Raw genomic sequence first — 27,381 nt, 5'->3', positions numbered from 1 at the left:
TGTACCAGTGGTCGAACACGTCCCAGTTGCCCTAACACCACCTTAAATATTTCCCTTTTATTATTCATGCCGTGAATAATGGCTGTTCGGTGCATTCGACTTTTCCATCGTCTTGCATAAATAATAAATTACTCAATATTTACATATATATATATAGCATGTGTTTTGGAAACTAGAAATTCTATTTTTTATGTTGATTCGATCTGTACCTCACATCGGTCTTTATCTACTTAATCCTAAATCTGAACGGCGTCTTAAGTGTTCACTTACCTTAAAAGATGAACGAGTTCGCGTTCGCGATATAGGGTATAATATTTAAAGAATAAGGGATTGGATAGATATTTTGCATACTTTGAGTAGAGGGAGATGGGTCATCCGGGGGTTGAGATGGATATTGCTTGGAGCTTCTCTTTTTGCGCGACCTCGTCGTGGGAGATTCGCGATTCAGGGCGGAAATCTTCATTCGAAATCATGACGGAGAGGGTGAAAGGGACTGAAAGAAGACGGAGGACCCGGGAGGAGGGACGGAGAGGAACTTTTCTCGTTTTCGAAAATTACCAGCCGTTGAATCTCCGCGGCTATGGTAATGACCGACGAGCTGGGCCAATTAAAAGTGGCGGTTGTTCCGGAATTACTGAGACTTCTAAGGGATAGATAAGTAGTGAAGGTGAAATCGAATCTAGGAAAGAATACTAGCTCCTTTTTTATGCAACATTTTGGAAAGGTAATTTGTTAATGGAAAGTTCGAAGCTAGGAGATGTCGGGGTGTAAGAAGACGAAGGAAGGCTGGATCCTGGTCCAGCAACGATTCCAGTACAGCGCATAATTGTCCCTCCGGAAGCAGGAGACTAGAAACTAGAAACTAGTCCTTGCTCCCCCGCTAGTCCGCGTTTATCCCCGGAAATAACCAGACGCGATTCCGGCCAATGGCGACACTCGGAATTCCGGGGCCAGCTCGAAGTCGAGTAATTGCCAAGCCTCGTTACCGGGAGCTCCCCGGGGATTCCCGAATTTTGAGTCCACTGAGAGGAGGATCAGGATGGACCCACCGAAGCGTCGACACCTGCAGGACGTTCTTCCGGATGTCGCCGGAGAGACGGATCCAGGAATTGGACGATTCGTGTCAGCGGCTCCTCGTTATTGCAGAATTCTGAACCCTCCTGGCTCTCCAGTCGTCGGTCAATTTGAGGCCACCTTTAGATGTAAAGTCGAAATTTTGGATGGATCAATCCATCCTATCCGACGAATTAATTAGAGTTCGCCGAATTGTTTTCATGAAAAACTCGAAGCAAGGAATGAAAATGTCGGAACGTTAGGGGATGAAGAGTAGATCTAGACTAGTAAGGATTTCAGTCTAGAGAGTAACCGTTCCTCCAGAAGCAGGAAATGAGAAACTAGGAACTACAATTCCTGCTCCCAAACGATGAAGATGTCGGATCATCGGAAGACGAAGAAAGGACCTGCTCATGAACCAGCAATGATCCCAGTGCAGAATGTAATTGTCCCTTTGGAAGGAGACCGAACATTAGAAACTAGCGCTTGCTGCCTCACTCTGCGTAGTTCTCCTTCTTATGAAAAATCCGAAGCAGGAAGTCGAGATGTTGGGATGACCCGGAACGTCGAACCCGTCGAGGGTCAAGATGGACCTTCGGAGTCGTCGAGCATCTGCAGGACGATCATTCGGATGTCATCGGAAAAATCGATCCAGGAATTGAACGGTTCCTCGTTACCGCGAAATTCGGGAATCGAGATTCAGGATCCTCCTGGTTCCTTTAGAACTTTCGGCCCACTCGCGACCACTCTTACGCATTATGTCGAAGTTTTGGATGAATCAATCCGTCCTTCCGTCGCGGCGTCAGCTCCAGTTCACCGAGCAATATGCCTCGGAGAGCAACGTCGATGGAAATTACCGCGGTCAGTAGACGTCGGCTCAATTACTGGCCGGCTCATGCCGAGTAATTGGCACGGTATACCGACCAAACTTGGAGCCCGGTAATCAGAATTCTGCGCGGATTAAATTTGTCTCGCGTTCCTCCAAGCGATGTCGCGGGATTCCCTCGCTTCTGTCGGTCTTGCCTCCGCGCTTCCTCACTTTTGTCTCGGGCTTCTCTGCGTTGGCATTCCTCCAGACTCCGGTGTTTACCTGGAAATTCAATTTGACTTGGAATCAAAGCGATCCCCGAGTTACTTACGTCGCCGAAAGTGCTCCGTTTGCCGTCAAATTTCCGGCCGGTGCGACATCTCTCGACCGCGATCGTTCCGATTTCTTCCGACGAAGTCCTGGTCGTCCCAGGTGTCGGCTCTTCAGGGTTGCAACCCGGAAGACGGTCCTCCTAAATAATGCGCAGGTTTCGTCGTTACCGCGGAAATTCAAATCTGACGTAGAATCCAGGAATTGCATTACCAAAAGTGATCCACCTGACGTTACATCTAGAATCGGTGAGAGAACTCTCGACCACGGTCGTGAAGATTCGCGGCTCAAATTTTCGACTTTTCTCGTTGAAGTTTTAGCCATCTATTGGAAAGGTCATCGATTCTTCAGGGTTGCAGCTCATCCCGCAATCGAAGTTTGATTTTCATTCCTATTTCATTTTTTTTCAAGCATCGTTCTTCCTTGCCTCCACCTTGGATCCTCTCTCAAGTTTACCTCTGCGATTTTTCGTTATTCGACTTAAGTCATATGTACATTTCCCATGCACTATTATTGTTACATTATTTATCTTAATTACTTACATTGTCATATATATTAGGTTGAGGAATTAACTCCTCAGCCTAATACGTGGTCGTCACGTAAGATCTTCGACCAGCGTGACAAGTCTTGACTGTCCTATTTCTTTCGGCAATGGTGATTATCCGCGGGGAAAATTCTCGTCGCCTCGATTATCAGTTTTCCGAGGTTGTACTTTGCCCAACTATCGAGGGAAAAGGAGGAAGATGGTATGTCCCGATTTAATTCATCTTCTTCGTCTTCGGTTCCACCCTGGCACCTACCCCCGCGGCGTCTCTCCGGAACGCGGCGTAGACTTTGCCGTTTACGTGGAAATTCAATTTGACGTGGAATCAAAGTGATCCGAGAGTTACTTACCCTCCCTGAGAGTGCTCCGTTTGCTCTGGGCCCGCAACTACCGAGACAACATTCCTGCGGTCGTAGTTACCGGAGATGGCTTTGACCTAAGAAGTTGGGCCAGGATCGACTCGACCGACAATAATCGATTCCATCGAGTAGGAACTCGCCAGATCGGCAGGACCGATCCCTCGATCTTCCCTCCTGCTCGATCGTTCACCAGGAAATTCATTTCCCATTGCTTGGCTGGGAAAAGTGTACTTCCTAGATGGAGTACCCATGGCTGCGACTGAAAATTTCCGTCCCCTCTTTTCCCGTAATTTCCCGGCTCGTTGATCGGATCGGTGGGATCGAAAATCCCCGACGCGTCCGGTGGTCCGGATGTACTCCACGATATGGTAATTCTTAGCGACAGGATCGATTCGGGCCGATCGATCAGGAACCCTACCTGGCGGTTTTATCGGATCGACACCGAGATAGGGATCCGGATATTGCGAGACCGTGGTAATCACGTCCGGTCGAGTTCTTCCTGGTTCGTCATCTCCCGATTCGTCGGATGTCGGGAAATCTGGCCAACCCAGGGTCACGACGTGTCGTTGCTTTGTTACTCTTCTATTTTCCAATTTTTATTATATTAACAAAACGGCAGGATACGGGAACGGTCCAGTACTTTCTCTATTTCTCACTTGGTCCTATACGCGGCTGGGAGTCATGGCCGCCTATCGAGAGAAACTCGACCCTGACCCGTTTAACAATTTTTCTGGTCCATCAACCTGATCCCTGGTGTCCTTCAGGGTAGCCTTCTTCGGGAGAGTTTTCTCCAGGATTTCTTGATAGACCCTCGTCATTGGAATTTTCTTACGAAAGCTTCCTGTAAGTCTCGTTCCTCGGGGAGCAGAGGCGCGTCTGATTTTTGTAGCTGTTCTGTATTCCACCTCCGGCTCTTTGGGAATTGGGACTTCCGAACTGATTGTGAGCCTTCGTTAAGGAGTTTGTTCCCGGAACGAACTCTGTGCAAACGATCGCTCCTCGTCAGCATTCGCGGGTTCCAGGAGGGGAAAAATAATGGAGGTCACAAGCAAATGTTAATGGACGGCTAAACGAGGGCGGATCGAGTCTTCCAGCTCTTGTTTCCGACATAACAAAATCCGGAGTGCGAAATTCGCAGGTGCGCCGTGTCGGAAATTCGAGGCCGTCACCAGAAAGGGGACTTTCAATCTCGAGGAGTGCCCGGCGACGAGGCCGGCGAAAATGGGCGTAAACGGGCGGAAGTGGGCGAAAATGTGCGAAACCAGGCGGAACCGGGCGCGTTTTCCACGTTGCCGCGTAAACTTTCCGAGCGGTTGGTCCTGCCAAAGGGAAAGGGGTTTTCCGGGAGGGGAATTCACAATTTAACGTTTCGCCCGATGAACCCTGTCGGATCATATCCTTTTCGGCTTTCAGAGACGTTCTGCGCCAACATGGCGGACGGCCGACCCTGGGGGACCCTCGACTCCCGCAGGATCTACGGAATGGACCTGGGCCCCGAATTCGACGACTTGTCGACGACGAACGTCACCTTCCTGGCAGGCAGGACGGCTTACCTCACCTGCAGGGTCAGGAACCTGGGCAACAGGACGGTAAGGACCTCTTTATCCCCTCGAGTCCCTATAATGACGATGAGAAACCACGTATGCGAACGCGCGTGCACTTGGTGCGGAACTCAGTCGGGTTTCCTGGTACTTCGGTCCCGATTCTCGATTTCTTATGGATTTCTTTCGCAAATAGATTCGTATGAAAAATGTGCCATTGTTGCGAAGTCGCATTATTAGTCAACATTTGAAAGTCGCATGCGAAACTGTCAAATTCGCGTGCGAAAGTTGATTGTATGAACTCAAGAATCGGGTTCCTGCGCCCATATTCTCGAGATCGTATACATTTTTTTCCGCATATAAATAGATTCGCAGTAAAAATTTGGCATTGTTGCGAAGACGCGTCATTGATGAACATTTGAAAGTCGTTTCCAAAACAGTCAATTTCGCATGCAAAAGTTGATCGGATGAACTCGATAATCGGGTACCTGGGTCTCGGTTCCTGAGTTCATACGTATTTTTTCCACATGCGAATAGATTCGCATGAAAAATTTGGCACTGTTGCGAAGACGCGTCATTGATGAAAAATTGAAAGTCATTTCCAAAACAGTTAATTTCGCATGCAAAAGTTGGTCGGATGAACTCGATAATCGGGTACCTGGGTCTCGGTTCCTGAGTTCATACGTATTTTTTCCACATGCGAATAGATTCGCATGAAAAATTTGGCACTGTTGCGAAGACGCGTCATTGATGAACAATTGAAAGTCATTTCCAAAACAGTCAATTTCGCATGCAAAAGTTGATCGGATGAACTCGAGAATCGGGTCCCTGGAGAACGCGCGAATAATCGGAAAAATCGAGGAGGAGAGATGGAGCCCTGAAAACAGGTCTAGATATATACCGAAGGGTCTTCTTCGGGGCATCGGTTCTCCCGGTGAAATGCGAGCAGAGGAGAGGCCTGCCTCCGTGTTCGATAGCGCAGCCTCCGGATCTCCCGGGGAAATAATCACCCTCAGATAACCCTTGCTAACACCTCGACAAAACCTCCCACTGCGTCCGTCTTCGCCTTCGGTTTATCCGGGCTCGGATTCGCCAAGAGGACCCATCGAGACGCGCGAATAAAGCCATTTTCACGGTGACCAGACATTAGCCTTCGTTGAATATTCATGGCCGAAGCGTCGAGTTGGGACACCTTCGGCGTCCTCTCGTCACCTCTTCTCGCGGTCTGCATTTCCGATTCGACCTGCTAAGGGTGGCACGACCTCGGGGGAATCCTCTCCACCCCTTCGACCCTTTCGACCCTTTCGACTCGTCGATTTCGAGGGGATACAAAGCAAACGCGCTCGAGGAGTCACGAGGTCACTTCGAAATTGAACGAACCAAGAGACCTCTTACCTAAGAAATTGCTTGGACGTACGTACAGGAGAAAATTGTTGAATTTCAGTGAGAGTTCGTATACACGTATTTTTAATACAAAATGGAATAATGAAATAGGATAAGAATCGAAGCGCAAGCCACCGACATAAATTCCATAGAATGTGAAAATAGAATTTATATATGTATCTTTTATACAAAGGGAAATGATAAGGGATGACAATTAAGGAACAAAGAACTCTTGAACTTAAGAAATTCCCCGAGATGTATATGCAGGGGTAAATTTTGGAATTTCAAATAGAAATGTGTATTCACATACATGGATCTTTAAGGTAAAGGGGGGTGATAAGGGATGATAACGATCGAACCATGGCCACCCTCCAGAAATTGCGAGGGACAGGTGCGAATTGCTCAGTTTCACGATAAAGTATATACGTTTGTACATCTTTTTCATTTATATACAGGGGAATGATAAAGGACGATAACGGGTGATATTTCCTGGGTTGGAGAAAGCCGCTAGACCACGCGGTTAATTTAGGTAATGGCATCCCGAGGTGTCGGTGCCGCCCCCCGGAAAGGTAGCTATCGCCGGAAAATACGCAGATCCCGATAAGGAAATTTCGGCTTGTAAATCCTTCGGAAATCCTGGAGGCACGGGGGTGGTTCGCGAGGGCTGCTCGCGGGGTGTTTATCTACGGGATGCGCCCCAGTCGAGGGAGGTTGCCCCCCGCGGGCGCCTTATCTCCTATCGGAGATTCCCGGAGTTCGGCCCCCGGTTGGCCCCGAGCCAAAATGGTAATGCAACCCCTGCAGCTCGTCGGCCCAGAGCCGAATCACATTTACCCTCCCGTATTCACTTTTCGCTCTCGCTACCGGCTTCTCCTTCCGCGGCTAAGTCCGAAAGGGTGGGAGGCAGATGAATGCCGAGGAAAGAGGGCGCGTTTTTTGCCGACCCTCCGGCTACGGCCGCGAGACAAAGAGGGGAGAAGCCGCCCCTGATTAGGGAGGTTTTCCACCGTTCGCCAGGATTGCGCACCAAGAAAGAGGGAGGGAAGTACTTTCTGCCCGCAGACCTTAAATAATCATTGAACTCGCCAGAAATGCCCGGAAAGAGCGAGGGAGGAAACTACCCTTCCTCTCCTTCTCTCATCTCTTTATTAATGAAATCTCACCGAGGGGTGTTTCTCGAAAATTATCACCCCTTTAAGGGGAACGAATTTTAATCGAGGTGGGTTTAAATGGGAATTAACATAGAAAGCATTTCCTGACTTGACGTTTTATCGGGAATTTAAGTTAGAGGAGATTTAAATTATTGCAAAATGGCGAGTTGAGGAAGACTCGGAAGTTTCTGACTTCCTTTTAACTGGGTACATGATTCTAGGAAAACGGTAGGGTTGAAACAGAATGTTTACGTGGATTCTGAAACTGGGAAGAATTATTTAGGAACCTATGGCACGTATCTTTGACAAAAATGTTTTATCGAAAGATATGAACGGAGTATAAAGAGCAGCGAACAAGTGATTTTTAATGGCTTTATTTTGTATTGTAATCTGAATTTTCTTATTAAAAAAACCATGTTGTCGGTTCTTAAATGACCTATTCAAGCTCCTGAAGCCACATTAACTCTCTTATTCCGGATATACTCTGAAGTTATGTGCATTGTGGCGGAAAATCAGAAATTTCTATCCCTCACAAGTCCGCCATTTTGAAAAGAGTATAATCTCCTTCACCTTAAATTTCCCCCCGAAACACTAAAAAATCCTCCCTAAACCGTCCTCGGAGGCCAACGTATATTTTCTAAATCATTTCATTCCCTCTTAAACTCACATCGATTGAAGCGCATTTTCCAATTAACCCCCATAAAAGGAAGTCCCTCATCAATATCTGGAAGAAGGTAATTCCCCTGGAACCAGATACGAATGGAGCCAAATGGCATCACCAGGGATCAAATAACACATTATTGACGAATCAAGCAATTCCTCGAGGTGGCAAAATTCCATATGGGGTGCGAAAAGGGGCCATATCGGGCACCCTGCGGGATTTCCGGGATTTTCAGGGGGACGTTCGGGCAGGTCCGGGGCAGGCCTGAATCGAAGTGCCAGGCATGCGCGGGAATAATTCGGGGAATGTCCTGGGGCCGAAGCTCGTCGGGGCACCAAAGTGGCACGCGAAGCATGGGAATTTAATTTCAACGGGGTCCGAGGTGGCGGGGCCACATCAAGGGGTGTCGCCGTAAATTACACCCCAGGACGATACGCGGGGGTCGAGGGTGTCCTGACATATGTACGACGTCGGATCCAAAGCTGGGGACCATCGATCCCAAAGAGTCCACATCGGGGACCGAAAGGGAGGCTTTTTGTGCCCTGGCTTTAAGGGGTTCTTCCCCCCACGTCCCGATAACTCGAGCAAGGCCGCCTGAAACCTGGATTAAAGGATGAATTTAATTTTTCTGGGGTCCCGGTTAACGAGGTCACCCCAGGGGGTGCCTCGGCGAGGGCGGATCATCGAGGAAGAACGGAATCGTCGAAAAGACGTATCTCTTAGGGGAGGGCTCGACTCACCCCTAGGAACTTTTCAAGACAAAATCCGGGGGTGAACTCGCCCCCGAGTCAGCCCTAGGATGACTCGACGCCGTATATATTATCCACCTGAGTGCTGGCAGATGTATCTTGGCAGCATACCAAAGCTCTAATGTTATCCGGGAACGTTGGAATCAGGGGCAAGCCAAACTCCAGGGGCGACGGGGTGGGCTGGGGAAAAGGCTCGCGGGGGGTCCCGAATATCGCGGAATTATCGTTATTCCAGGATTTAGTGCCCCCGAGGACGGCGCCAGACAGATACGTGTCGCGTCACCGAGACTCCGCGTCTATTTGTACGCGTCGAGAGGGAATGCGAGGTTTTACCATATTTCTATCGTAAATTACCGAGCAGGCACCGATTTACTGAAAAATCCCCCGTAAATCGCGAACCGTTTACGCGGGAGCTCCCTTCATGTCGGGTTATTAGATTGTCTAAAATGTTATTGCGATTTGTGCCGCTTGAGTTTCGCTGCTTTGTTTTCAAATTGTAGGTGGCTTTCATGTGTGACAATATGTACCATTTTAGAGCGCGATTTTTGTTTGAAGTGCCGATAATACGAACAGTGTTTTAAGTATTCACTCCTGGTTTATTTCGACTTCATTAAGGGTAGAAGAGAAGCAAGTTCGGCAGATTTTCTTGTATGTATATACATATGTATATGTACGTATATATATATACGTATATGTAATGGACCGTAAGAAAGCAATACTGGCGCGCATTATCAATGATGTATTCGGCCCATAAATCGCTCAAGTATGGACAGTGTAATGGTAGCTTCAAAAGATACGCAACGGAGATGAGAGCTTCGAAGATCAAAATAGTTCTGAACGACCTGTAGTCATTATCCCAACGAATAGAGAAAATTAATGTTAAAAACACAATTATTGTTATCACTACGTAAAGAGTGCGCTTAAAATGCTGTATAACATATGGACGTAGAAATGAAACAACTTTATTTGAAAAAAAAAGCGTGCAATTTTTTACATCAAAAACAGCAATATCTTTGTGGAACTCCAAAAATCGCCTGTACCGATGAAACCTCAGGGTCGTCTTCGAGTACCGTGAGGAATCAATTGATCGGAAAATGACAAAATGGGAGGGGGGAGGGTTCGTTTCTTCGTAGGATGATTTCTTTTTTCGATTCTTCCCGAGTCCTTGTCAGAAACTTTTCTCATACCGAAGTCCACGTGGAGGTCTGCAGGGCGAAGACATCCAGGGCGGATGGGGAGCTCTTGAGGGTGGAGGCGAGTCTTCTGGGGGTGAAATCTCGAAAAGTTGGGGGCAGGTCGCTTTTCCTCTAATTTCCTGGGGCGTCTCGAGTGCGGGGAGTAGTGGAATCTACATTTCTCAGGTGTCCTGGATGAGGCACAGGGACGTGCACATCCTGACCGTTGGGGCCTACACCTACACCAGCGACCAGAGGTTCCAATCGCTGCATCGGGTCTCCCAGGAATGGTCCGAATGGACTTTGTGTGTCAAATGGGTGCAGCGAAGGGACTCCGGGATCTACGAGTGCCAAATCTCGACCATCCCGGTGCGATCTCACACCTTCCGGTTGACCGTCATCGGTTGGTACCAATTACGTGATTAGAGACAATTAATGCAGTACTCTCAAGATATTTAAGGTGATATAAATGGGCCATTTTATATATCAGAACGTCGAAATATTTACAATCGGTTGGTACCAATTACGCGATTAGAGGCAATTAATGTAGTACTCTCAAGATATTTAAAGTGATATGAAAGGGTTATTTTATATATCGAAACGTCAAACGTTCATTTTGATATCGCGTTACATATTTCATGTTGACGTGTTTCGATGTTAATAGGATTAGGGGTAGTTTTATTGGCTTTAATCATTCTTTCGCTCGTTCAAGTCCCCACGGCTCGGATCTTGAACGGACCGGACCTCTACGTGGACGCGGGGAGTCCGGTCAACCTGACCTGCGTCATCGGCTTCATCAGCGAGCCGCCGGTGCGCATCTCCTGGTACTACAACGGGCAGGTGAGAAAACGCCGGAAGAAGTTAGCGAGCAACTTGTCGGAGGGGTTTATCCGCCATTGTGGCCCCGCGGGATGAACAAGTTGCCTCGACGAGCCTCGGCAGGACGAGTTCCTGGCGAAGGGATGGCCTCGTTACTTCGTATTCGTCCTGTCGAGTCGCAACGAAAACTCGACCCCCTTCTAAGGCGATCCCGACGTGACGAAAACCCCTAATGAGTCCTGTCGAGTCTCGTAAACTTTGGCTTTTTTCCGACTACTTAGCCGGCCTTCGTTTCGACCATGACGGAGGGTCTGATGGGTTCCTTTCCGTCATCGGACTCCAAATTTGCAAATTTGGACAATGTAGAATATGTATGTCTCTCGCAAAGATCCAGAAATGGACCCGATTGCCTTTCCAGCCTCCTGGAAGAAGAAGAGTGTCCGTCGAAAAAGATTTCCACGAGTTTTCAAAAGTGACAAAATGGCATTTGAAACTTCAGCCTGATCTTCCTTGTGGTCGACATCCTAATTTTCAGTTCCACGTTTCGGTATAACAAAATCATTCGTCGAGAGACGTGTTCTATGTACTATTGCGGTACAGGTGAAAATTTGAGCCCTGATTTTTTACGTTGATTTCCATCGTGACTGCTTAAATTTATTCAGCAGAAAAGTTTTATCGACTAGGAAGAGTGACGTTAGAATTAATTTTCTTTACTTCAAGATTCCGAAAATGGGTTTAAGAATAAACGGAATCTAATCGACGGATTTGGTGTCGGGTAACAGAGAACCTTGGATGTAGTTCTCGTCGGTGATGAATTGGAGAACGTCCTCTTCACCATTGAGGATGCTGAAGAAGAGATCCGACGATGATAGGAATTCGATTATCAATTCTCGTGAATCTCGTTATCGATGACTATAATAGACTCGTTCCTTCAACGTTTGACGGGAATTCCGCAGCTAGGAGACTTTAAAAGGACTCTTTCGACCGCAGGAATTGAAGCTGAAGTACAACGGGCACAGCGGCAAATCGATCGAGGCGCAAATCACAAACGACACGACTATCTCGATCCTAGTGATAAGACCTGCAAGGAGACAGGATTCAGGAGAGTTCACCTGCAAGCCCAGCGATGCCGAAGGTGCCACCGTTCGCGTGCACGTTCTGAACGGTGAGCTTCACTGAGCAACAAAATTTCGGTTTTCGAAGGATTCCCTGACTACTTGACATGTGGAGGATATTCCCGAGGTAGGATCTTCGGAACAGGTCCTTTTCATCGCGTTTGTTCCAGGCGAGCAACCGGAAGCGATGCAAACAGGCGACGCCAATGCGGTCTTCGGGTTCTGGTCGTGGTTCCTTCTGGTGTTGTCCGGGTGGTCGATCCTGAAGAAGAGCTCCTCCACGTTCTAGCAAATCGAAAATAGTTTCTTCCAGACTCTCGCGTGAATCCGACGGACTTTCGACCTTCTCTCGCGGAAGTGTGACTATTATCGGTTCTTTTTTTTTTCTACCTTGAGTAAACGAGTAACACCGGAGAGGTCGTTCTCTTACTTCTCCCGAATCCACTTCCCTTGATATTTGGCATTGCAGTTAATTTCTAGGGTAAGGGTTTTCATCTAGAGCTCGGGGTCGAAATGTCGGTTCGTCAGCCTTTGAGGGGGTGGGCCGGTTTGTCTTCCTCTCCAGGAAGACAGGATCTCGTTCGGGGTGGATGTTCGGGGTCTCTTGGCGTTCCGCAGGGGGCACCGTGCGGGGACTCCAAGGGAAGCTTTACGGTTAGCGACTTCAAAAGGCTCCAGGAAGAAGTCCTTTATAAATTCCATTAATGCCCGAGCCCTCCGAGGCAGCCACCTCCTCCGTGAATTCGGAACACCTCAGACTTTAATTATCCACCGAGCCCCGGAGGCCTCCTGCGACATCGACCGTAAGTAAGTGGGACTGTCAAACTGAACTCGCGTGCACCGAGGGACGACTTCGGGCCAGAAGTAAGACCACGGACAAGGGGACCCTCCGAAACCCATAAAGAAAGATCCCCGACATCTTTTTACTCGATTTCCCTTCTAAAAATCCACATCCGCGGGCAAGGCCGGGCGACTCGTAATTCACTTTCCACCGTGGATACAAAATGGCCCGCGAAAGGAAAAAGAAACGGAGAAAGAACCCGGGAAGTGGAGGTGCATCAGCTCCACAGATTGCACCGATCAATCTTCCATTAGGCTTATTATATCCGCAATTTTCTTCCGCGAGAAAACCGGCCGGTGGAGAACGGGCTTTCTCGAGGAAGCGGTTCTTTTAATGCCGCCCATCGACGCTGATCGACTCGTTCGAGGGATAAGTAGGGTAGTTCGGAAATTAATACTCCATCCGGTGGAACTGTCGTCGATTCGTGAAGTGTCCAATTTGTCGAACTCTGCAGTATTCGTGCAGCACCTGAGTTGACCAACTCTGGGACCTCGACTTCTGGGAGTGATCTCTTCGGGACACTGCAGCCTCTCTGGTCCATCCCACAGTTTCTGGGCAAATGGAGTGATTCCCAAATTGCCACTTTACTTGTCAGGTTATCGGAACTCTCTGGGATATTCGATACGAGGACTTCTCAATAAGAACTTTATCCGATTCTTGAACCTCGTATTCATGGATGGATCTCTTCGCGACGTCGCAGCCTCTTTGGTCCATCCTCTAGATAGTTTCCGGTCGAATAAAGTGAGTTCTAAGTTGCCACTTTTCTTGTCAGGTTATCGGAACCCTGTGGGATGTTCGATACAGGGATTTCTAAATAAGAACCTTATTAAATTCTTCAACCTCGAATTCATGGATGGATCTGTTCGCAACGCTGCAGCCTCTTTGGTCCATCCTCTAGATAGTTTCTGGATAAATGGAGTGATTTCTAAATTGTCACTTTACTCGTCAGGTTGCCCTAACCCTCTGAGGTGTTTAGTACAAGGACTTATCAATAAGAACCTTATCCAATTCTCGAACCTCGAATTTAAATATGGATCTTTTCGCGACGTCGCGGACTCTCTGGTCCATTCTCCAGTTTATGAACGAATAAAATGATTTCCAAAATGTCACTTTCCTCGTCAGGCTATTCTAATTCTCTGGGGTGTTCAATGCAAGAACTTCCCTGAGGAGAACCTCAATCAATTCTGGAATCTCGAATTGAAGAATCTTCTCGAGACGTTGCAGCTTCTTCGGTCCATCCACCAGTTACTGAAGAAGTAGAGCGATTTCCAAATTGCCACATTATCTGTTAGATTATTTTTACCCTGTGGAGTACTGAGTACCCTTATATTCCTTAATCTTCGTTACAAATATGACGAATTTTGGAACCTCGAATTCGAGGATTGAAAACCTCGCAACGTTGTTGCCTCTCCAGTCCATCTTCCAGTTTCAGGACAAATAGAGTGATTCCCAAATTGCCACTTTACGTGGCCTGGTTATCCTCCTCTCTCGGTGTTATCTCTACCTTCTCCAGTGTTCAATTTAGGGGGTCCTCGTTAACTCGTCGATACTCAGGGCCACACACTCGAAGGGGACACCGGAGGAGACGGAGGCCAGGAGAGCCCGAGAGAGGAGAAAACCACCCAAAGGAAAGGACTCGTTACCTCAAAGGTCGACGCTTTAATTACGTCACTGTAATTGAGGCTTTCGGTCAGGATGGGAACTCCTCCACCCCGTGAAATGGCTCGCCTTCTTTCCGAGCCGCACTTCCGGCTGCATAAATATTTACGCCTTCGAGTCTTAATCGATCCCTCGGATTGAATCGGCGGTGGCGCGACTTCGGGAAAAGTGAAAAGCGAGTGGTTCCTCGGGTCACCGGGTTCACCAGGACTCGCCTTGCCGAACTTTCGAACTCCTCGACTCCAAGACATCTACTTCCTCTTTTGATCCCCTTTTCTTTCAGAATCGAAATTTGAGCTCTACTTTGAACCTGTAGCCTAAGTACGCCCTCATTTGATCCTATTTTACTCTTTAAGGGGACTTGAAAATGGTATCTGGGGGGTCAATCGTTCGTGACACTTTTTTCCCAACTGGGTGAACCGAATTGTTTCAAACTTAACAACGAAAATACGGAAGCCACAAGGAAAGTCCTGACATCCATGAAATTAGAATTTTTTTAAAATTTGCTTATAGATATTTTAAACATTTTTTACAAGGCATGACATTTTATGGGGGGTCACAGGTCAGAGCTTTCCTTATAGCCTTCATGTTCACGTTGTTACGTTTAAAACAATTCGGCATGCCTAGTTTGCAGAAATGTTTTATGAACGATTGCACTATCACATTTCCTTAAAGAATGTAATTAGAGGTTCCAAGAAGGATAAAAATTTCAACTCGGATCCTTCGGAAAATTTCACCGTGACTTACGGGTTGTTTCTGTGATCAATAAATATGGAAAATTTTATAATTATCACGTTGACGATTGAAATTTGCAATTAGTCCAGAGTTGCATCCGCTTCCTCTACCGCGGTGTCCCACGCATCTCCGAGGAACGAACGACCACGTAGAAACCGGAAGTGCATACACGTCCTTCCGTAAACAGACCTTTATTTATCACATCCCTTTCCTTCCGGCTCGCTAGCGCGTGTCCTCCGGGAGCAAACTCGAGATCAAATAGCGTTTGAGGAAAACTGGCGCGAATCGAGTTCTAGACCCGTGTTTGCTTGGACCGGGCAGAAGTGCTTTGACGAAACGTCGTGGTTCGTCGCTCGACGCCGCGAAAGGAAAGACAAGCCGAGACGAGAATTAAAAGGAAAGAACAATAGCGCTTGCCGCCATTTGTTTTAGAGAACCGCGAAGAGGTAGAAAAGATTGGCGATTCCCTCGAAAATGGGGCGAAAATTTTACGGGGGGGTATTTTCTCCTCGTATCAGGTTTAAGGGGGCATAAAGCACCGCGTTACGGTATATCAAAAGATCAATGGGCTCGAAAATAGTTCGAAGCGAGCAATTGGTGCGTATAAAGTCTGGCCTGATTAAACCGCGACAATTTCGGGGGCGTCCCTTGTCACGGGGCAAAAATCGAGAGCTCGGAATCGAGGAAAACGGCGGGAATCAGGGCCGAAATTTTCCGCTGGATCCATTTAACCGGTCATTTCCATTGGAGCGACCAATTACGCGGACCTCTACGCCAGAAACTACCACTCATATGCGCGTCTGGCGCAGATATGCTATAACGCTGTATCGAATTTTAGGTTCGGCCTGATAATGAATTGTTTCTGGCCCGTAACAGTTCGCCGTCCTTCGGTGTATTGCGAGGCGCGAAATATTGCATTAACGGAGACACTCTCGACAATGGAATTCAATCTAGGGCGAGATAATTGCGAAACGGGCTGGTTTTAACGAGATGTATTTAACAAATATAATACAAACGTGCGGGGGTCGCGGTGTAACGAGATCGGTGTTGCGCCGGCAGCATTACTCTGGTCGTTCGCCTTAGTAGGGTCCGTATCCATGTTCGTGACCATGGCCTTGTCCATGGTGACCCTGGCCACCGTAAGTTCCTCCGGAATGGTCGTTCCCGCCGGAGTTATGGACGAACGCGAAAAATCCGCCGTGGGGATCCGCGTGGTACTTCACGGTCCTCACGTTTCCTCCAGGCTCCTTCAAGGTGTACTCGCCGGCCACGTTTTTACCTGAAGAAAGAAAAGTATGGGTACAATCTCCTTCGAGCGGCTTGGAAGTGAAACTACTACTTTTACTTTTATATCATTTTAAACGTAAGATGATTCACTGAGGAAATAACGCATCGGCATTTACGATAACGTTTACTGTCTCGATACTACCCACAATGATAAAAAATGGTAATTAACTGTAAAAGAAATCAAGCTAAATGAGTGTTTCACTTTTAGTTTCGCTCTTGTTTCTTGACGCGCTGTTACCCTGTCGTGGAATAAGTTTCGCTTCAAAGTAATTGAGGATGCAATCCTTTCATGCGCCTTAGAAGTGAAACTACTACTTCTACTTTTAATTCATTTTAAACGTAAGATGATTCACTGAGAAAATAACGCATCGGCATTTACGATAACGTTTACTGTCTCGATACTACCCACAATGATCAAAAATGGTAATTAACTGTAAAAGAAATCAAGCCAAATGAGTGTTTCACTTTTCGTTTCGCTCTCATTTCTTGTCGCGTGCAGGTGTATTGCAGTGAAATAAGTTTCGCTTCAAACTAATTGAGGATTTAGACATTTCTGAGAGTATGTGAGTGACTTGGTAAGATTGGAGGTGGAGGTGATCATTATTTACCGTCTCGGTGCTCCTTTTGACCATGATAATCCCCGGTGTGGTGATCCTCCACGCCGTACGAGAACTCATACTTCGGATGGGCCACGTAGTCCACGTGGTGACCATGGTGGTCGTGGATTTTTACCTCGTGGCCAGGACCCTCCACCGGTCCATGGAAATGGGCGAAGCTGTGGGCATGTCCTGCCGAAGCAGCCTCGAAGGACGCCACCGCAACCACGAGCACAATAGTTCCTAACTGAGGAGCAAAAATGGTACAAATCACATTAAATTACTCGAAATAACCCAAAATTAAACGCGGGGTAAATAACGATCTCAAAAATCTCGGAAATGGAAAAGGAAATAGACCCGTCTTCGAGATTTGTCCGCGAATTCAACCGCTGACGTCTTTCAACTCATAAAAAAGTGAAGTCAAATGCGAATTTCCAGTTTTCGATCCGCCATCTTTAATAAATTAAAATGTATGTACGTAATAACCACGACATTGGAACGACGCGATCATGTACACCATAATTATGTCGAATACTTTTAAGGTTTAAATTTCGTCCCGTCGATGAACTCAACCCACTGCTTTAAAAAATGGTTTGTCTTTTAATGAGTATCGGTAAAGAAACAGTAAAAATCCTGATACTCTAATTTCTCAACCTTAATTTATTTACTCGAATAGATGTATTCCCTCTTGTCTAAAATATTTGCAGAGGTGTACGGCAACAATGTGACGTCTTTTATGGCATAACAACACTTGCAAAACAATTATATTCAGAAATTACTGAAATTGTCAAAACAGCGACGATTTGCGAGGTAAAATGGCGGAGTTCTCTCTTCCTAAGCTTCACTTCTGGACCGTAGTTAGCGATCTATGGGTCTATGGATAGAAATCCCTGGATCTGTACGAACCTTGAAGATCATGGTTCCTGCAGGTCGAGCTCTCGAAAACGTGAGTGATACACCAGGCGTTTCGCCGTAGCGTTTTATACCAAGTGGCGACATTGTGTTTTGTCCGAGTGTCGCCATTACGTCGTTATTTAACACCATGTAGATAGTATAACTATATTCGGGATGGCAAAAAGGTCGGCGGGCCGATCGCTTTCCTATGCACATAAGTGTCGCATTCCGTCGGGTGGGGATCACGTAACAGGGATAAATAATCGGGCCCACGCACAATGGCGAGCTTGAAAACCTCCTGGGTAAAAAACCTCTTTCAGGACTGTTCTCAAAAAAAGCCTTCTTACGAGACCGCCTGGCAAAAGCGCGGCTTCGAGAACGGAAACGACGATCGAGACCACCGCGAAGAAATTTGCGGAAGGTCGTCGATCATCGGGATCGAATTAATTTTTTAATCGCTCGCTCTGACAGATGGATTATTAATTGGTCATGATTGTGACACGCTATCAACGATCCATTTAGGTAATCCGTGAAGAATTTAATCACTTTATTTGCGGAAGCGAATAAAAACGGAACGGAAATGAATAAAAATCGAACAGCGGCATAATGGCACGACTGTTCGCGCTTTTTAGGGAGGATTTTTAGTTTCCAGCAGATATTCGCCGAAATTAATATTTTCGGAATGGCGATGACTTATGGATTGGATTTTACGAAATCGTCTGAAAAGAACGAGGATTCGGAAACGAAAATGACGATCGAGACCACCGCGAAGAAATTTGCGGAAGGTCGTCGATCATCGGGATCGAATTGATTTTTTAATCGCTCGCTCTGGCAGGTGGATTATTAATTGGTCATGATCATGACACGCTATTAACGATCCATTTAGGTAATCCGTGAAGAATTTAATCACTTTATTTGCGGAAACGAATAAAAACGGAACGGAAATGAATAAAAATTGAACATCGGCACAACGGCACGACGTTTTGCGCTTTTTGTAGACATCCGAAATGGTGATCAGTCTGACTCGTGATATTCATGTACTCAATTCTCAAAGCATGGCAAGGGGTAAATTGTATTTTCGGAATAACTTGGACAGAAGCGCTGTTTGCGACTACTATGAAGAATCTCACTGAGGATCGTCGATCATCGGTATCGAATTAATTTTTTAATCGCCCTCGAGATACGTCGCGACCAATTTGCTTGTCAAAATGGACCTCGCTAGGTCGGGGAATTTCGATCGCAATTAATGCATCGAGACTCCGGGAACGCGGCAAGACACCCTGAGTAAACCCACCCCGAAGAGCGCCGCCGGGGCTGGTTTTTGCCTTCGCGAAGAAGCTATCGATCCCGGCTCGAGAGGAGCTTTGTTCTTGTGTACGGATGTTCCTTGTAGTCGTCGGAGCTTCCTGTTTGAGACCACAGCAGCTTACGAGCGTCGTAACTGGAGTAGAAATCACTTGGAAGGGACCGAGCAGTTTCCTTGACGAGGTAAGGCATTTTCCGACTTTCCTCGAGGGTCCGCGAAACTGGGAAACGACCTCCGGCGATGATATCTCTGCCTAAATACCTGGCAATTCTGAAGAAAAAAAAATGCAAGGAAATGTAGAAGAAAGAGTAAGCAAATTTCAGTACAAAGTAGGTACTACGAAATTGGCTCGCTCTTGTTCGGTCTCTGGTAGTATTCGTGTTTCCTGAAGAAGTCCACAAAATTGCAACACGTCCTTCGTATCGTTAATTCTTGTGCTTAAATGCTTGAGAATTCTGACAAAAAAAATGGAGATAAAGTTGAGAAATAGGAATGATTACATTTTAGGTTAATGCGTTACGAAGAAAGGAAATGTATTCTGTCTTTGTCGGATAAGTGACATTTTTTTTTGGTTCTCTTCAAGTCTCCACAAAACTGGGAAACGAACTTTAGCGATAATATTTGTACATAAATATCTGGAAATTAAAAAAAAATAATGAAATGGGAAAGAAAAAGTAAGCATGTTTAGTGCAAAGTAGGTACTACGAAATTCTAGGTCTTTCTTGGATAAGAGACATTTTTGCGGTTCTCTTCAAGAAGTCTCCACAAAATCTGGAAACGACTTCTTCGTCGAGTATAATTGCTACTTGATACCTGGAAATTTGGAAAATAAATACGGAAAAGGAGGAATAATTAGATCTGACCCAGGGTACCTTGAAATTGCGTCCCCTTGCCCAATCACTGATCTTACTCAATATTCAAGGATAACTTTCATACGCTCTCTCTGATGTTTCCAAACAATCGCTTCAGCTGATTTTAATACATTTCTCATTGCTCTCGAAATCGAAGGCCATGTGTGTGAAAGTTCCCTGAAAATTGCGGAAATTCCGTTGAATTTTCACAAGTAAACCTCAGCGGTGGGAAACGGAAGTCAATAGGAAATTCTGGACGATATAGATGCATTCGATTGATATCAAGTCTGGTTATCCATCTCAGTAAAAGCTGAAAGCCCATATTCACAGAATGATGAATCCGGTATCGAGTATTCGGAAAAAAAAGTTAGGGAACCGTTAATAAATATCGTAAAAGTCGACTTATCGGTCTCGTATCGGATTTTCAAAATATGGATTTCCCTTCCATCATTTCAACGGCATAGGGCACGTTTGCTGTGACAAAATCGTCGATCGTTATTCTCCATTTTGCGAGCAAAATCAGAAAATAGACTATTTCTTCTCGTAGCAAAAAATGTCGGACCAGTGAGAAATAATTTAAAAAACTGAGGCATATTCTTCTCGACATTCTCCAGGGGTATTTATTCTCCAAGCGAGGTATGAGTATCTCAGATTGAACTTCGACTACAATTTCCTGTCTGGAGTCAATGCGAATCGACGTTTCCATTTTCTTGCCGAGGATGCAAATCCTCCGAGATTGGCAGCAGCCGCTTTCGAAACCGCTACGTCGAAACTTCAGAATTCGATTCGATTACTGCTCATAGCGCGTAAGACGCCGTAACACCGATGCAAGATGTTCGGGGAGATTTAACACATCTGTGTCACTTGTCACTTGACATCCCGCGACGTGTTAACAAGATCTGCCGGCGTAATTCCGAGCAAATCGGTGTCCTTCCTCCGGTATCGCAATTTCCCTTTTTTTTTTTATTTAACGATGAAATTCCCGGGAATTCGCGCTTCTTGGTTCAACGAGAGGAGGGAAATCTGCATTGACACAAACGAGGCGGAGAAGGTTACGAAATCTCTCGCTGGGATTTAATTTCCTTCAATTAGCCGGCTCGTCGTTGAAGAGCTGGACCAGATAGGGAGGCTGCGCCGCTTGCTCCGATTATTTATTTTTTTTAAATAATCCGAAGGGGATAGAAAATAGTCACGTGGATCTAAATACCGTGGCTGTGCGTTTTCCTTGAAAAATAAGAAAAATGCTAAGAGGCTACGCTGTTAGAAAAATCTGTTAAAAATGTAGTATACATGAAGTCGATGATGTCTTAAAGTGCAATGTTTCGATTTTTCATTTACAATTGTACTATATACCGATGTTCGACCGCGTAAATATACACAAACGTACATATTTTGAGAAAGGCGCGTTTCACTTCAGTTATTAACACTTTTGTGACGTTTTTTTCTCATCTCCTGTTTTCTTAATTATTTTCAATACTTTGTCAGGAATTCTCATATGGAAATGGTATTCTTCGAAATGTAGTATTCATTTGCCCGGATTCAATTTCGAATGCCTTGTTTCTGGTTTTTAGTATACACTTTCATATGAAACCGTTCGAAATATGGGAACATTTTAAACAACGTAAAAAGAACCTGATGATTTCTGAGTCTCCGCATATAATTTTACGAATATTTGCAGTCCACGTCTCGCCGAGCTTTTTATAAAAAAATAATGCCAATTGGCAAGGGAAAAAATATTAAGTAATAAATAATGAAATAAAGATCAGCAGGCAATCTCGCGTCTGAAGGTGCAGTAGTTCCTCGAGCATGAAAACAAAGCGAGGTACTGTTTGCAGTCCGGAAACAATTTACGCTAATGCTTATTTTAGTCATTGTTCAGCCGGTGTAATATTTGTACAGTAAGCCGAGTTTTTAGGTCGTGAAATCGGCTGGTCGAAACGTTGAGTAAACCCGGCGCAGTAAACATGCTTCTTCGTTATCATCCATGCATGTTTGGGTTTTAATTTGTTTAGTAATGCCGGAGGGTTTCCGCATAGTGCATCGCGTGCGGCGGAATATTATTAACCGCCAGGAAAATTCGGAATCGGCGGAATTCCGAGTTGACAGGGAGATCCGTCACAGGGTAACGAGTAAGAATGAAAGACGAGCAGGTAAACCCACGTTACCACCTTTTCTTTATTAATACCGTTTACTTAGCTTATCACATTTAACGCTTTTTGCGACCCAGCGTCGCGGAATTACCTCTGACATCTAACCTCTATCGTAAGTCCGCATATATTGAGTATTCGTAATGTTTCTTTTTTTGCTGCATTTTACAGGACTTTTTTTCTGGAGTACTTCCTAGTGGACAATCAGTGCTTGTGTCCGCCATAGGTTCCTCCGGAATGGTCGTTACCACCATGGTTGTGCACCTCTGCGAAGAACCCACCATGAGGATCGGAATGGTACTTGACGGTCCTGACGTTACCGCCGGGCTCGTGGATGTGGTACTCCCCGGAGACGTCTTTTCCTGCAAATGGGTATAAATTAATACGAATTAATATAGACAGGTAAACGCGAGCTTTAAGGGGAAAACTCGACTGGGGGCAGAGATATAGTCTAGTTTTGAACACGAGTCGTATCGCTGGCCGAGTAGACTGGGCTCTTCCTGGCCCCCAATTAAGAGCAAGGTCGAGTTTCCAATTAGTCCCTGATACTAAGTGTGATATCGAGTCAGCACGAGTGCCAGATCGATGTTCACTACCGTCGACGTGTCCTAAGGACTTCGTGTCCTTGCGGATTTGTGGCTGCGACCATCAAATGGTGGTCTGCTGAGCGACTTGGTGATGGGCAGATGTAAGACCAGGATCTCCATGGTCTTGGTCTTGGTGTTACGTACTCGAGTCTTGGCTCCGATCTTCCACTTTTGCACTTTTTGCAAACCTTAGATCAAGACTGCAAGATCAAGATTGCAAGATCAAGACTGCAAGACAAAGACCGATTTTGCTCATCACCACGGTCGACCAGTTTCCATGGCTCGGGGCGTTCCTACGTCGCCTGGAAAACTGCTTCTAGGGTGTCCTTATTTTTCGTTCCCCTCGTCCTTACCGTCCCTGTGCTCCTTCTGCCCGTGCGAATCCTTGGTGTGGTGGTCCTCCACCCCGTAGTGGTACTCGTATTTGGGGTGAGCCTTGTAGTCGTGGTAATGGTGGTGACCATGCTTGTCCTTCCACGTCACTTCCACGTGGTGACCCTCCACGGGACCATGGAAATGATGGAACGAGTGGGCATGCCCGTGCTCATGGTGGTCGTGCTCAGCCTCGACATCTGGAATGAATCCCGAAAATCGACATCCATGTCCTTGCATTTTAAGGACCCCTTCACTTGCGCGATCTCCAACGCGTATCGAGGGGATGTGAAAGTGGCATCTAAAGAGTGAAACGTTCATGAAACTTTTCTCCAAAAAGGGTGTGCCGAATCGTTTCAAACTTCACAACGCGAATGCGGAGGCTGTAAGAAAGATCCTGACCCTCATGAAATTTCATTTTTTATAACAAATTTTAAGAATATATATGAAAAAATTTAAAGCAAATTGAAATTTCTTGAGTTGTAGTTGTATACCCTCCACATTTATATTGTAAAGTTTAAATCGATTCAGTGCATTCCGTTTGAAGGAAAGTTTCATGAACGAGAACTCTTTGACTCCACTTTCACATCATCTTAATGTAATGGTACGATTAAATTGCATTCACAAGAAAATGCACATTCTTATATGAATATTAGGTGACCGATGCTCTTTCGAAAACGCGCTTTGTCAACGGACCCTAATGCGGACCTTCCTTGGGATATTTTCCATTTTTCTCCGAGTGAAATTAGAGAATTTAATTGCAGAGCGGCCCGTTATTATTTCCCACCGCGGAATTACGATTAATGTACCTTGATGTTCTGCAGACTGGCCGAGAACAACGGCTCCCAGGAGGATGGTGTACAAAACCGTCGCCTGTGGAAGTTCAGATGGCTTACAGAAATGTTCCACCGAAAATGATTAATCCGCGTAAGGTATTCGACGCGTGAGAAATTGTTTCACGTAGTTTGGACCTTTAATATAATTTTGAGATTTTTTTTTAAGGTGAGGGATTTGACTTTAATCACGGGGAAATGAATCGGACTAGCCGAGGAGGTTTTTTCCTCCGAGAAAGGAAGGAATCAAGGTTCGAGGTCTCTGCTAACGAAGAACCCTGACCTCTCCAACCTCTCCACCTGCCGGCCTTTGGGCTATCCTGATTGCCCTCTCTGACAGGTAGATTATTAATCCCTCCACATGATCACGGCTCCCCCGGTAACGATCCAATTAGGTAATCCGCGAAGAATTTAATGACTCTATTTGCGGGAATTATTAAAAACTGACACACAATGCCACGGCGGTTCGCGCTTTGTGCGGAGTGTATTCAGTTTCCAGTAGATATCCGCAGAAATTAATAATATTTTCGGAATAACAGCGAGGCATGGATTGAATTATCTGCGTGTTCATTGTTTGATCAATAACCGCGCGTAAAATAAAGTTAAATCAGATGAGTAATTCGATACACAGTCGATGCATTCCGCGCATATTTCTCGCCACTTCGTCTTTTTTTTTTTTTCCTTTACCGGAACCGCACATTCGTCATTGAATCGATACCCCCCGGGAATTAATGGCGATCGGAGCAGTCGCGAATTTAATAATTCGTATAGGAAAGGCGCGAAAAAATGGCGGCATTTCCGAATCCTCCGTTCAGACTACCTTAAAAACAAGCATGGTCGGACCGGGTCGAATCACTGTAGAACACTGTTGGTTCGTTTGACGAAATCGGTCCATTTTATACCTCTTTTCCAACCCTAACTGTTCGGTCCTGATATTTTATTGCTAACATTCCTCATTCGCCGGTGATTTAATTACCCTCCGTGGCGGATTCCGTAGCTGCGGAAAGCTGGACCTTCTAGCCGAATCGCGGCTACATAATGGCCTCAAGTTCCGCTTAAAGGTCCAACGTAAAGTTACGGCCGGCGACTTCGACATCGCCAAGTCACCAGACACGGGCTGGTATCGGGTGATAATAACTCTGGCTGTGTTATTAGTCAACGCAGTTCGCGCCCGTTTACGCAAATTGCTGGGGAATCGACCAGCAGTCGTTTCCCCGTTCTTCGGAGTGGGACCGAAGAGGGACCAAAGAGGTACCAAAGAGGTACCAATGTGGAATCAAAGGGGAACCAAAGAATGACCAAAGAAGGACCAAAGAGGGACCAAAGAGGGACCAAAGAATGATCAAGAGGCACCAAACTCCTTTGGGACCCACAAGAAATGGGCCGAATGGGTTGAATTAAAGCAGAGCGGGACCAGATTGTTGCATTTTAAGATTATTAACTTTTACCCGCTTCATCCCAAACCTGGAAACTCGATCAAGTATAAATCCTTGTCTTATTGTTACTTATTATTATTTTTAGCTAGATAAGAGGGGAATATTGGCAAATTGGTTAGAGCGTTCCATCGATCCCCGTAGTTCCTACCACTCGATCTCACTTTGAAAAATGTTTATTCAAAAAATGTTACAAAGAAAATCCATAAAACCATCCTCGACGAAATTACACGCGGTGGACATTTGTAGACCGGGTCACGCGGGGTCGAGGTGGAAGTTCTGCATCCAGCTTTCGACGACTCCCTGCAACATCTTACTCCTTGTAACAACTAGGTCTCGTCCCCTCGAGCTGGTCGAATAGGCCGGAAAAGTCGTTCCTCGATTCCCTGGCCGGCAATTGACGAGCCCGGATTCACCTTGAAGAATAATTCACGCGTAAGACGCTCTCTCGGCGGTCGGGCTCTCGGCCGGTGTCCGCCGAGGAAAGGAAAACTGCAAGAAACTCGGTTTAGTCGGGAGAAGAAAGATCTAATGGGATATTGACTCTGGGGACCGTTCAAAGTGCACTCTTGCAGGAAAGCGCCGCCGCTACCTCTGCAAGACCTCCCGGCCATACGTCTTCGGGGCGTATTAACCGAGTCCTGGATCCCGGCCCGAGGACGGCCGATTCGATTTCCCGGAACAAGCAGGATCGACCCGGCATCCGTTCGATCTCGAGGTTTCATCCGTCAGCCTCCGAGGACCCGATTCCGCCGAAGGACCGTACTTATCGATCACTTAGGAAGCTCCGATGGGAGCTTACGGAACTGGAGGGATTTCGCGGCGTGTTCTCCACTTGGCGGCCATTTTGGTCCCGCGCGAGGATCCACCTCGTCCTTTACTTTCCCCACGGATTCGTCATCCGGTATGGAAATTTCACAATCATCAATTGTCTCAAGCATTGCGCTCGTATTTCTACCTCACTTTTACTCTTTAAACATGTTTAGATATTTCAAATACTTTCGAATATAAAGGCTCAAGAAACGTAAAACCAGAAATTGCGGCAGTCGAAATGAAATCGGGACAATTGTGTACTGCGTTTCGATGAATACCATTTGTATGTAGAGTTCGTACAAGGTAGTCCAAATTTTGAACAAGACGGCATATGAGGGAAGAAAACGGTATATGTGTTAATAGATGCCTCGCGCGAAAACTAGGGACAAAATGATTTTGAAACGTAGAATAGATGCCATTTGATGTTCGGATACAATACTTGGATACTAAAATCCCAGACTGATTATTAGATTACTAGATTTCAAAATGTTGCATCTGGAAACAATTTCTGTAACATGTATATTATATTTTTAACACATATTTTTAACGGTGTATTATTAAATACGTCTTTTATCGGTAGTCTATAAACGGCTGATAGGAGTCTTTTAATGTTATCGTTCGACAGGACCTCTCAATTCAAAGAACGATTCCGACCCAGCAATTTCTACCGATTTATATTAATTAAAAATAGACCCAACATTTCTCCAATTTTATCCCCACCATAATATTGATAATCGAATGTCTGGATAACTTTCCACGAGGCGTTTCCGACCTGGCGGCCCATTTTCGCAATCTTGGCCAACTAAAAGCGATACTTACGTGCCTCAACTTCCACCTGCGAGTGTCGTAAACGTTGCTCATGGCTGTATAAAACACCTGCATTCCGATGGATTTCCAAATATCCCGGGCGATATCGCCGTTTAATTCCGGGCTCCCCAAATTCTCGGGGGAAAAATGTGGAACTCCCTTCTTTCCTTTTTTCTATCTTAATTTTCATAATCGGCGAAATGAGTCATTCCCTTCGTTCCCGCGGTTTGATTTCCAGGAATCGTTCGGCAACCAGGAGTGTCTGTCGGAGTTCTTATTCGCGGTGCGTTGACGCCGGTTTTTTTCTCTTCCCTCGGGATGTATTTGTGCAAACTCGTCGGCAATTCGCAGGATTATTGCTCATTAAGTAACTCAGCTAGCAGCGATTAAGGCAATGGTGCACGGCCTACAAGTGACGCAACGAAATTGCGTCGACGACGCCCAGTTTTGTCGAATTTCTTGCGGGCCTTGGAGAAAGTAAGAGGCCGGGGAACTTTGGCCACCCCATATCATTTCGCTGGACTTTATAGCG

The 27,381-nt window shown here is 46.0% G+C and overlaps 3 protein-coding genes across 3 annotated transcripts; 1 reads left to right on the top strand and 2 right to left on the bottom strand.

Annotated features, from left to right (window-relative positions):
- Nucleotides 1–1,423: 1,423 nt before the first annotated feature.
- LOC105698607 (junctional adhesion molecule A) lies at nucleotides 1,424–11,977 on the top strand. Its single transcript, XM_012422986.1, has 6 exons — nucleotides 1,424–1,718; nucleotides 4,508–4,683; nucleotides 9,941–10,157; nucleotides 10,467–10,594; nucleotides 11,564–11,738; nucleotides 11,859–11,977. The coding sequence occupies exons 1-6, from the start codon at nucleotides 1,424–1,426 to the stop codon at nucleotides 11,975–11,977; spliced, it is 1,110 nt and encodes a 369-aa protein (XP_012278409.1).
- Nucleotides 11,978–16,002: 4,025 nt separating this feature from the next.
- LOC105703387 (cuticle protein 19-like) lies at nucleotides 16,003–17,724 on the bottom strand. Its single transcript, XM_023433257.1, has 3 exons — nucleotides 17,713–17,724; nucleotides 16,819–17,053; nucleotides 16,003–16,202 (listed from the first exon to the last, which is right to left on the bottom strand). The coding sequence occupies exons 1-3, from the start codon at nucleotides 17,722–17,724 to the stop codon at nucleotides 16,003–16,005; spliced, it is 447 nt and encodes a 148-aa protein (XP_023289025.1).
- Nucleotides 17,725–22,208: 4,484 nt separating this feature from the next.
- Nucleotides 22,209–26,903, bottom strand: LOC105698606 (histidine-rich glycoprotein). The gene is made up of 4 exons (XM_012422985.1): nucleotides 26,862–26,903; nucleotides 23,773–23,836; nucleotides 22,945–23,163; nucleotides 22,209–22,366 (listed from the first exon to the last, which is right to left on the bottom strand). The coding sequence occupies exons 1-4, from the start codon at nucleotides 26,901–26,903 to the stop codon at nucleotides 22,209–22,211; spliced, it is 483 nt and encodes a 160-aa protein (XP_012278408.1).
- Nucleotides 26,904–27,381: the final 478 nt, after the last annotated feature.

Source organism: Orussus abietinus, unplaced genomic scaffold, assembly GCF_000612105.2.
Source record: "Orussus abietinus isolate OABI.00-Male unplaced genomic scaffold, Oabi_2.0 scaffold31, whole genome shotgun sequence".
Taxonomy (NCBI): Eukaryota; Metazoa; Arthropoda; class Insecta; order Hymenoptera; family Orussidae; genus Orussus; species Orussus abietinus.
The sequence above is the reverse complement of the archived record's forward strand: the minus strand, read 5'-3'. Positions and strand labels throughout refer to the sequence as shown.

Bases quoted from the DNA above. Each gene is read 5' to 3' on its own strand.
- LOC105703387 (XM_023433257.1), bottom strand. The intron at 16,203-16,818 runs GTAAATAATGAT...TTCTTTCTTCAG, and splicing joins TCAAAAGGAGCACCGAGACG to GTAAAAACGTGGCCGGCGAG.
- LOC105698607 (XM_012422986.1), top strand. From the start codon at position 1,424: ATGAAGATGTCGGATCATCGGAAGACGAAGAAAGGACCTGCTCATGAA. The intron at 4,684-9,940 runs GTAAGGACCTCT...TACATTTCTCAG, and splicing joins GGAACCTGGGCAACAGGACG to GTGTCCTGGATGAGGCACAG. The intron at 11,739-11,858 runs GTGAGCTTCACT...CGTTTGTTCCAG, and splicing joins TCGCGTGCACGTTCTGAACG to GCGAGCAACCGGAAGCGATG.
- LOC105698606 (XM_012422985.1), bottom strand. From the start codon at position 26,903: ATGAGCAACGTTTACGACACTCGCAGGTGGAAGTTGAGGCAC. The intron at 23,837-26,861 runs GTAAGTATCGCT...GAACTTCCACAG, and splicing joins GCAGGTGGAAGTTGAGGCAC to GCGACGGTTTTGTACACCAT. The intron at 23,164-23,772 runs GTACATTAATCG...GATTCATTCCAG, and splicing joins CCAGTCTGCAGAACATCAAG to ATGTCGAGGCTGAGCACGAC.